The sequence below is a fragment of the Bombus affinis genome, chromosome 4, assembly GCF_024516045.1.
Source record: "Bombus affinis isolate iyBomAffi1 chromosome 4, iyBomAffi1.2, whole genome shotgun sequence".
Taxonomy (NCBI): domain Eukaryota; kingdom Metazoa; phylum Arthropoda; class Insecta; order Hymenoptera; family Apidae; genus Bombus; species Bombus affinis.
In genome coordinates this window covers 13,172,682-13,184,321 of record NC_066347.1, presented here as the reverse complement: position 1 = coordinate 13,184,321, position 11,640 = coordinate 13,172,682, and the positions used below count along the sequence as shown (strand labels likewise).

Below are 11,640 nucleotides of genomic sequence, written 5' to 3'. Positions count from 1 at the left end.
TCTCCAAGTTATCGTCATTTTTCGTAATCTATGTAATGATGATACGATATCGGTATATGATGTGATTTTAAAATAGTACCCATTATCACTGCATTACCGTCTCATTTCGCTAGTACTGTTTACTATTACTATGTGTAATGACAATATATGTTTGGAGGATAAATATGTTGTTATGTTAATATATCATATCAAGGATATCATATAGATCTTAACAGAGATTATTAGTTTACAAATTTGTGTATTATATTTGTTTAGTATATTATGTATTGTAGGATATATTTATCAATATTTCATGTCTGAAACAATTTAATGTATGGTTCTCAATTTGTATAATTTGTGTTTGTTTATAATGATAAAATGCAGATATTAAGGGAGTTGTAAAGTATCGTTTATATTCGATAACACGATAATTTATATGACTATTTCCAAAAGTAATAGTAAGAAATGTAAGCATTTCCCTGCCCATAGCCTCCGTCATTTCTTGCTCACTTTTCGTATAAAAACTAAAACACGACTCAGAAATATGAGAAAGTATGATAACTATCATGATAAAGAAAACTTGTATAAGAGTCAGACGTAATAGCGAGATAAGATATCAATTGCAGGTATAGAATCTTTATCACAATATCATGTAATATAACTGTGCGCCACTATGTGGCAATCATATAACACAATCGTATTCTAGTATTTGATACCATTTTGTCGATCAAATGGCAATGACAAAAATCACTTGTTACATAAAAGAATGAAATAAGCAAATAATAAACATCATGAAAAAGTTTATTAGAAATATACAGTTGTATTCTATTACCAGTTTACGCTACCAGATTGACGACGCAGACTATTGCTATAGTGTTGTTATAAATCCAAATGCAAAGCTTCATAAGCAACAGGCTTTAATGCACGCTCTCTTTAGTCATAAATGCTCATAACCGAACATAACGGATCACTTCTCTTTCTGAGAATATTTCTATACGTATTAATTTTAATACGCAAAAATTACGTATGTACAATATTTTAATTAATAATTGGAATTTTGCTCTTATATTTTTTATAGCGGTACTTTATCAATGTTTTATGAATAAGATATGAAGATATCATGTGAATATAAATCGTTCGAAGCTTTGCTAAATATTTGTAATAATACTACAAAATTCTTTTTACGTACGTATCTTTTATTACTATAAGAGAAGTTGTTGGAAATACCAGGCTAGGAGATATAACATCAAAGATTATTTGTCATCTGAACGGCGAGCTGACAAGTATTTGCCAGTAAAAAGAAGTGCTTGACAAAAATCATTTGTCCCTAAACGAATAGTCTGATAAGCATAATTCTAAAGTTAAGTAAGTAGTAGATTATTTGGTAGGAAGTAAATGGCTATTATAACAATTAGCTCGTAGGGTAAAATATGGCAAGAATCACTTGCTGGTACAAAAATTATGATGTTTATTACGGTTTATAAAGATTATTGATTTCCTAAATAGATGTACTTTAATTATTATTCTATTTATTTATGACTTTACGATTTGTTCTACATAATTTTGTATCAATTAAAAAGGATTTACTTCGAACAACTACATGACGCCTACAAATTTTAAAATTATTATGTCAATCATCATCAACATTTTGCTTCGCTTAACGGAGCAGGATGCGGAGACTTTTATTGGCTAAATTGGGACATGTTCGTGAATAACAAGTACTATTTGATCACATGATTAACCTACTGTCAGCAATACTGATTGGTCCCTTATAATATAAGGTTTAAAGTATTTCGTTTTCGTTCCCGATAACAGAGGATGCGTTACAGTCAAAAACAATAAATTAAGAAATGAACGAAATAACGTCGCAACATACGTATGTATACATATATCTATACATATCAATACTTTACTTCGACATGCCTACGTTTTCAATGTAATTTCTCCTCATCGATGATAATAATTTATAATAAACTTTACGCTTCCTAAAAAATCTCTATCTTGAGATCAACAACGTATAGATGAGGTTTAATTAAATTATTATATGTTATATGTTATTAAACATTATATGTTAATTAAATCTTTCTTATATTTGAAAGCTTTTCCGAGCCAGAATCGTTAGTCTTATGACCAGAGTAACTGGCCAATTACAAAACGCGGGCTGATCGTTTCCTTAACGAAACTAGATAAAATTCATTCGTTGAAATGAGATGCTAAACGCTTGCGTCACTTGGACTGAACTGTGATATAAGTACCTCTCTTTAAATAATTGCGTCATAAATACTTAGCTTATCTTTTGCTTTTCAGTTGATTTGATTTTCTTATGAATGTAGACAAAAGTCTTGGCTATTAAATAGAAGGTAGTAGAAGCGATCAAGAAAATTGTGATCGTTAAGAACACTACAATGTCCAGATCGCAACGTTGATACCAAGGCTGAAAGGCTAGACTACTGCGAAGATGAGGGGCGCCTTTCGTTCGTATCACGTACTCTGTCCACCAAGCGAGATTCTTTACCGGATCGTACGGTGTATCCTGAACGACATTTCGGATGTAATGTATCCTTTCTTTGTACCTGAAAACAAGCATACTAAGTTCAATCGAAAATCACATCACATAGTACATTATCATCGACCAATATCATTTTAAGATTTACTAGAATAATCTAGTAGCTAAAAGGATATCAAAATTTCAGTCTATTAATTCTTTTTCCATTTTGAATACCTTGCAACGTGAAAATAACTTGATTGCATTCCTTTCGTTATTCGGATGAATCTACAATCTCAACCAACTGACTTTATTCCAAAAATTCTGATTCGTTGGGATCCAAATAAATTTTCTCCAATTTTTCACACGATTCCAAAAGAATCGCGTGATTATAAAAACGAATACTTTAAAACTCGTCCGTCATTTTCATAGATTAGGTAGTTCTAGTGTCAAATTCTCAAAAATAACACAAGTATAGCAGGAAGTCAATTTATACTTACTTTCTGTCAGTTATAAGCTCTGTAATGGCATTTTCAAGTTCATCTTTCTTAAGGGTTGTAATTTCTAAATATTTTCCAATGCCCAGAGCTTCCATTCTGGCCACTTGATAATCTTGATCGGCCAAAATTGCGAAACCAAGAACTGGTACTCCGTAGTGGACGGTCTCCTCGCTGCTCTGCAGGCCTCCTTGATAAATGAACAGCTTAATGTTCGGATGAGCTGTGTGTTAATACGATTCATTAGATCATTTTTCATCGGAGAACAGTATTTGCGATGTATAAATATTTTATCGAGAATAAGATCATACCGAGAATGGTTTGTTGTGGCAGCCATTTTCCGATGTAAACATTATCAGGTTTCCCGGGAAAATCATCCTCGAATTTCCAGACAACTCTATAACGTAACTTGACGAACACATCGCAGAACATGCGTCGGATCTCCAATGGTAAACTTGCACTTCTTGCGTTACTACCAAGACTAAAGTAGATGAACCCATTGGTGGCGCCATCCAGAAATGCTTGTAAGTCCTGTGACAAAATAGAACATCCCGATGAAAGGCACGCGTGTGCAAAGGAGTAGATAATACATTAAGAATAATAAATAAGAGGAAACTAGTTCTGTTACACGTTCATGAGTTTTGTAATGCCAGTTTAGAAAAATTTATGAATTAATTAACAAGTAAAAGGTTTTAACAATAGTAAAAAAAACTAGAGCCTCCTAATGCATCTTACTCAATTCATCATATCGTAACATACTACTGTTATGCTGTTACCCTTCCTATACAATGTATAATTTTACTAAACATACAAGTAATGAAATTGTATTTGTGCTAGATAAGTCCTTATTTAATATACATATAAATCTTATGTTATTGTATAAACCCTACCTTCGGCAGAGGTTTCGGCACTTTTTCAATGTGGGAGGATGTAAACGTGATTACGTTCGCAAGTTTCGGTCGAGCCGGTGCCATAACATCGGCCTGATTGATGAAAAGCATGCTAACGTTCTTCAATACGTCTAACATTGGTGGCAGAGGTCCAAAATATTTTTCGGCCAATTTCTGTTGCTGAGGAAAGATCTCGTGATAGACGTAGTGTAAGCTACGCCACATGTTGACGAAATTGCTCAGTCTCTTCAAGAACGGTAGATTCGTACCTGTGTTGTCTTCCATTTCCCATGTGTACTCGTGAGAAGGGAGAACTAATCCACCAAGAGCGTGTTCGTTAATGGCAAGTATTCCTAATGAACTTAACCCTACGGACATGCAAAACGTAATTAGAATTGATGTTAGTCTATTAATTTGTAAGAAACTAACAATGGAAGTAACCTTAAATATAATTTCCTTTGAGATACTAAATATTCCAACAAATAGTTTACTTTGGTAATATGCGAATGTAGTATGGTGGGCAAAAAGGCCTAAGATATCGGTCGAACCATAAACAATGTCGCGAGAGCCGAGGCGTCGTCGGGTCCATCAATGTGTCGTCGGTCCTTCAATAGAATAGTTTCGTAGAAATGACCTATGTGACCCTGGCCACGGGTGTTTGCTGAACATATGCGTGGTGGGGCGAGAAAAAGACAAAAGGATGCGAGGAGTCAGAGTGTTAGTTGAGAAGTCAGCGAGAGTGAATGCAGAAGCTGCAGAGGGTGTGAGTGGAGGAGCCGGTGAGTATGAATCGGGAAGTTGAGAACCGAGTATGATAATAAGACGTACGACTATATTGTAATCAGTTTGTTGTATTGACTATTGCTTCTTAAACTAAACTTAACTCCAAATGAAACATCATTACTTGTCCTTCCTCTAAGACCCATTTAAGTTACTACACAAATGTATATTCATATTTTTGCATTTTAAAATTTATAATAAATGCGTAAACATTCGCGATCTAATCATGATATGATAGTGAGTTCAATTCGATTGATTTGGAAAAGTGGAAAGTGTATTCGGTAACCATATTTCTGAGAATGCTGAAAGTTTTGTTCCAGGATACGATATTGCGTATAAAATAATATGTATATACGTCTTTTCAGATTCATAATGTTATTTTATAAATGAATCACAGTCGAAATCCCTTTTCTTTTTAATTACATCAAATATCAGAAGACATATAAAGGTCGTTTGGAGGACCTTTTACACATGTTGATTCTTCGGAACATTCTACGTCAAAAAGCTTTAGGTTGCACGTGCCACGTGCTTTACACTATATATATATATTCGTAATTTCCAGTACGAAATAAAAGTAAGGAAGCTAATAAATATAAATATAATTGTTAAAGCCATACCTATTATAGGAACATTGAATCGATGTGCGAAAGCGTAAGTGGCAGGCGCGAAGAGGAATTCCGTCAAATAGACATCGAACGTTGCGTTGCTCTCTGGAGCATACAGCTTCCGCAGTTCTGTAGAATTGAATACCGTTTCCGCAAAAACTTCGACTATAGGCAACATTTCTTCTTCCACAATATGCAACCAGCGTTTTCCCTCAAATCGCATTTGAACAAAATCTAAACTCCTTATGGATCCGTAAGATTGGCTAATATCGATTTGCGTAAAATTCGGTGATTTGATATTTGGTATAGGATCCGCCGTGACTAGCACAACTTCGTGACCTCGTTTATGTAGTTCCAGCCATAATCGTCGGTACGGTATTTGATGACTGTAAGATGGTGTCGGAACGATGGCTAGAATCTTGTAACATTCCGACTGCCCCGCGAAGTACAAGATGCACAGAACGAACAACAGACTAGAGAGGTGGTGCTTCATATTCCTCGTGTCGAGACGAACTGAAGCAGGTCCTGGTTATAGGTCTACTAAAAAGGACGTCTACAGGTTATCGTCATTTTACATAATCTATGTAATAATGATATGGTATCGGTATACATTATAATTTTAAAATGGTACTCGTCATCGCTGAATTACCGTCTCATATCGCTAGTATAGTTAACTGTTATTATGAGTAATGACAACATGTGTGTGCGGAATGGATTTGTTATTTTAACATCTATATCTTACTGCATTATGTGATGCATATCATATAGATCTTAGTAGTGATTATTAAATTGCAGGTTTTTATGCTATATTCATTTAGTATATTATATATTGTACGATATATTTATCAATATTTCATATCTTAAGCAATTTATGCATGGTTCGTCATTTGTAAAATTTGTGTTTGTACAAATCGATTGAACACAGAAATTCAAGGATTTGTAAAAAGTTGTTTACAATCGATAATACTGATATACGTATGGCTATTTCCAAAAGTAAACGTAAAAGATGTAAGCATTTTGCTGCCTCTAGTCTCTCCCATCCCTTTTCCTATAAAAAGCAGAATATAATTGAAAAAGTATATAAATATCATGATAAAAAACACTTCATCGATCAAGTGAAAATGACAGAAATCACATGTTACATAAAAAGATCAGGTCAGCAAATAATAAACGTCACGAGGAAGCTTATTAAAAATATACAGTTGCTTCCTATTAGCTTACGGTATTAAAATGATGACATAGACTAGTGTTATATTGTTGTCATAAATCCAATTGCAAACTTTCATATGCAAAAGGCTTTAATACATGTTCACCACACATTGTCTTTTATCATAAATGAAATTTTACAGATTAGGTTATTTGTAAATAGTGACTGTTCGGCGCTTATAAGGATAATAAAACAATAAGGAAAATGCACAAACATTGTAAAATCAATGTCAATACAGGAAAGGCCAGCGATAAAGCTTTTACTTACAAGAAACCAAACAGCATAAACGCGACGCTTTAACATAATGTAAGTAAAATAAGTTATTATTTTACTATATCATCTATTATCACAGAAGAAAGATTCACTGCGTAAATCTAAGGTACAAATAAAAATTCTGTAATACGAAAAAAATAATTTAAGATATCAATGACATAAAATTTCAATTTTATGACTCGGATGAAAGAAGAAATAGATAACCATATACTAATGATCGCAATGAGACTATTCTCTGTCGTTTGACGCAGTGAAATTCGTTTGAAAGTAAGAGAAGCGGATCTGGTGGCAGTCAGCGAACCGTACCGGAAGAAAAACATCTATCAACGACAAATAGCTGCCCGTCACGAGGCCGCAGACTGGCGGTTTCGTTTCTCCGCGACCGGGAAAGTGTAAAATCCCAGGACGGTCTGTCGCAACGTAACACGAGGCGAAACGATTTTCTGCGTCCAGGTTTGTCAAGTTTCTTAACCGCCCCCGTGGGCACGTTGCTCGCCTCCGGTTAAATCACCGATAATTGCTCGAACGATCGTAGCCTGGAATTCAATTTCCTTGCAAGTTCGCGAAAGAGATCGAGAAACCTGGACAGCTTTTCACGCGGGAACACCAAAATTGGATTTTTTTTAAGCGAAACGATCGCGAATCGTCTAGTAAGTTTCTAGGGAATCACCAGACGATTTTCACTATCGGGATTCGATGGAAATCGTTAACTGCTCGAAGATCGTTATCGATTAGAAATTGACGTTACGATGATGCAGCAAACATGGAATATTAGAAACATTGTGAGTTATGAAACAGTGTTTACGTGACAAACGTCATTAGACATCTTTTCCTCCTCTCTCGTGAAGGAACAAAATTCGTCATCTTCAAAGATATACATTGTTAAGTCGTAACATATGAAATATTCGACTGTTGTATTAGATTTCAAAATCATTATTTTTTAATCTTTATGTATGTATCGTTGTATATCATTTTAAAGTTGAAATACGATCTATACCCGATTACATACAATTTTAACTTTTTAACTTTAGCAAAGTATGAGTTGTCAATTGGAATAAAAATGTTACATTGTAACATTTGTTGTAACAGCAAATCGAAGAAAAAGATAAGAACTCAACAGTTGAGTAGTAATTATGGATTATTCATCAAATGGATTATTCATAAGGCCATACATTACTTTTCACGTGTTACGAAGTCTAATTTTTCTATTTGCTATTATCTATTGGATGACAACTTCGTTTTGTAAGTATATATAACCTCGAAAGTATACTTAAAAGAAAACCTTGTCGAAAAAAACCTGCACGTTTTATCATATGCAAAATTTTAGATACCAAGTCAGAATTTCTCCTTATGCTCATCCCATGTTCAGGATTTATGTTTTTATCTTTTTTATTTATTTATACTTTTACACGTTTATGTTTTCATATGTTTATAAACCTAAGAAATTCTGATTTTCCTAACACCAATAGCCCTTATGAAACCATAAAACACCCAGCATGTATTGATATGCGTTTCATAAGAGTTCATTGCGTGCTATGATCGCTGGCAAAAACCAACGGATTTCTTATGCGACGTTTTTCGAGTCGCTCCGTACCCTCGAGAACTGGTAACGTGGGGTAGCCACTCGCAGAAGACGTTTTACCAATCATATTGAACTGACCACCTTTGCAAGCTCAAAATGTATAATCGACAAATTCACGTGTTTCTCCTACGATAACAACTATCGTATGAGGGACTATAAGAGCCTTATCTCGAGTATTTTTCAGTTAGCGTGTATCAATAGTTTTTTACTAATCCCGCGATACTTAATCCGTTATCAACTCAGAAACATTCGCATCACCCACACTCAGTTTTGTAATACAATCCACTCTCTAATAAATATCACAATTCGTTATACTTGCAAGTGATCCTCGTTATCCTTTATCTTACGCGCTAATTATATTTAGTAGCCTGTTTTATTTTACTAGCTACTATTTTACTAGCAAATACTTATCGGCTTATCATTCCGGTAGCAAATAATCTTTACTGCTACATCTCTCGTAGATCTCAGTCTAGTGTCTCGAACAACGATGATTAAATTATCTAAACTATAAACACGGCGTATCGTATCGAATTTTGTAACAAATAGAATCAAATTTTGGAATTTTAAGGATTCAATTAATTGTACGAATTGATGCGAACGAACGCATCAATCGAAACGATTTCCGTGAAGAATCGAAGCGCAAATGTACTCGTGTTCAAGCAAGAGAAACGAATCCTCGAAAGACAAACATTTACCAGCGAATTGAAGCTGATACGGACTGCTTCTGGCTCGACGGCGTCGTTAGACAGCTAGCTGGATTCCGCGAGGAGTTTGCGTATATAGCCGCGACATATGCAACGGATCGTCGAGCTCGTCTTGCACGATCGCGCAATGCTCTGATGGCTTGCCAAAGTAGCATCGATCTCTTCCATCTCGTCGAAGAAATTGCTCGGTTACGCGTATACCGTGAAGCGTGTCCGCACACACCATGCATACATCCTGCGCTATGGAAAACGGCGAACCCTACGAGTTCGACGCTTCACGCGATGTTGCTGTCGCTGTTCTTGCGAAAATCCTGTCTGAGGAACGACTGATCGCTTGTCGCGGTATAAATTTCAGACGATAAGCAAAAATTTCTACAGTGATAAAAAAAAAAAAAAAAAAGAAATGAGCGAGTTAACAAGATAGTATATTTGAGATTTTAGGTCTATAATCTTTGAATTTATGAAACAAATTGTGCAATTAAAATTGTGTTTATCGAATACAGAATCGAACATAGAATAATAAAAAATAGAATAGAAAAGTTCTGTCTGATGCCCGTCTCGTATTTATATAAAGAGTACGAAATTCTTAGCCAAACTAATGAAATTATGTTCATCTTTTAGAACTGAATATTTGCCCAACGTTTCGTTGATGTTGCAATCTACTTTTTCAGGACAGTTTTGAAACTCATAATTGTGACTTGCTAAATTTTGCTAATTATCAATTCTGCATACAATTTTGATTTATAGCTTTGCATCTTTCTACAAATTCTTTCTTCAAACATTACAGCATAGATAAAGTTTAACACCGTTGATTTTATAATCTCCGTATAATATGCTTCATATATAGAAAAGTAATAAAGATTAGAGGAATGTCATTTGTTGTTCTCGTGAAATTATGCATTTTCATCGTGATTGCATGAGCGTATTCGTCGAATATCAGACGAAACTCCGTGAAATTGCTTCAAACGTGTAATGCTAAAGCCCTCTCTTAGGCGTGTATCGGTGAAGTTATCAGTCGTTGCAATAAAAATGATAGACCAACGATGGCACTGCCAGCTGCGTGACTTTCATGATTTGACGGAAACAGTTGGTAAACGTGATTAGATAGACTTATGTGTATTTAAACCATATCTGCAGCGTTTTACGAAATTGCAATTTAAATATGTATGTAAGTTATTCTCATCATAGCATCTATGTAAGCGTTAGGTATCTCCCAACATAACGATGGAATCTTCGGATATAGTAAATCGTTCGAATAATAATACGTTCTGATAGCGATTATTCGAATATTCAAAGTTTCATTGTATCTCGTACATACATCGATGCTTCTGTCATCCAAGGGATATTAATCGTTTTCAGTAGAGCACGCGAGCGATTTATGGAGCACTCTGTCACGAATGGGATTCTTTACCAAGTTGATCGGCCGACTCGGCTATGTTCAAGTTGCCAACCACCATTCTTCCTATGTTGTGTCTCGTGCAGGGTCAGATAGCATAATTAAGAATAACCTCGATCCTTGTTGACTCACGCGTGTCTCCATCTCGGTACCACCTGGCACTCGCGTTTACAGACATGCAAACCACTTTTGTCGTAGTCACCACATTATCCCATAAAAATCTCACTTTTTGCACGATATCACCAGTTAGTAGTAAATCATGCTGCGTTCTTCGATCCATTAAAAACCCAATCGTGTTCTTTTACCGTCAACTTTCTTAATTCTTAGAGAAAATTTTCCACTTTAATCTCCCCATCAGCTATCATGGGTGAAATTTCATCGTCATTGTTCTCCAATAATACCATCGTAACGTTGCTTGTAATTATTGCAAACACTAACTTTTTCGGTTTTTTATATATTACATTGAATAATGATAAGACAGTTGCATTTGTTCGACTTTATTGACTTCTTATTCTTAGTTAGTATCTTTGGATCATAGGTAGCTACGATAATCTGAGTTATGCTTTCATTAGATTGTTTGTTCTTTGAATACTTAATTCTCCTATATTCTACTAGGTAGGCTAGAAAGAATAACATCAAACACGAATCTGTAACGTTCGCGATAATTCCAATTAAAAACGTCGCATAAAAACGTGACATAAAAATGTTGCAAATTTTGGCTACTCTTTCTATACATATAGGCTAGATATTTTACGCGATAAGTGTCATTCATGGTACATACTAGTGATTTTAATACACCTATTATTAATAAATACAACTTATTTTATTGCAGCCACATATTGGTATCATTCGTCGATTGAGGCTCATTAGAAAGTTATTAAAAATCCTAGGTATTAATTGAATGTTAGAGTAAGAAACTGAACTTTCGTCCACGATAACACAAATGTGACTTTTTTGTGTTTCTCTTACGATATTAAAGATCTTGTTGCTCAATAGAAATAAAAATGAAATATGAACACTTGAAGATCATAAAAAAATTAATTAGTCTGCGACATTGCAAAATGTTTTCAATTACGGAACAAAATTTGCATGATCATCCCGTGACTATCTGAATATTTCAGTTGAATTACGCAAATGCGGATGTAAAAAAAGGTGATATCACGATTACATTGCGTATTCTTCTGTTATTTGACGTTTCTGAGGTTAAATGAGATTCGTGAGAAGCTCTATTTTAATAGTTTT

At 34.7% G+C, this 11,640-nt stretch overlaps 1 protein-coding gene across 1 annotated transcript; it reads right to left on the bottom strand.

The window, feature by feature from the left end:
• Window positions 1-1,972: 1,972 nt before the first annotated feature.
• LOC126915094 (UDP-glycosyltransferase UGT5-like) lies at window positions 1,973-5,776 on the bottom strand. Its single transcript, XM_050719486.1, has 5 exons — window positions 5,249-5,776; window positions 3,852-4,219; window positions 3,273-3,492; window positions 2,965-3,184; window positions 1,973-2,552 (listed from the first exon to the last, which is right to left on the bottom strand). Exons 1-5 carry the CDS (start codon window positions 5,727-5,729, stop codon window positions 2,264-2,266), a joined length of 1,578 nt encoding a protein of 525 aa, XP_050575443.1. The 5' UTR covers window positions 5,730-5,776; the 3' UTR covers window positions 1,973-2,263.
• Window positions 5,777-11,640: the final 5,864 nt, after the last annotated feature.

Bases quoted from the DNA above. Each gene is read 5' to 3' on its own strand.
- LOC126915094 (XM_050719486.1), bottom strand. From the start codon at position 5,729: ATGAAGCACCACCTCTCTAGTCTGTTGTTCGTTCTGTGCATCTTGTAC. The intron at 3,185-3,272 runs GTATGATCTTAT...ATTAACACACAG, and splicing joins GCCACAACAAACCATTCTCG to CTCATCCGAACATTAAGCTG. The intron at 2,553-2,964 runs GTAAGTATAAAT...GCTTGTTTTCAG, and splicing joins GAGCTTATAACTGACAGAAA to GTACAAAGAAAGGATACATT.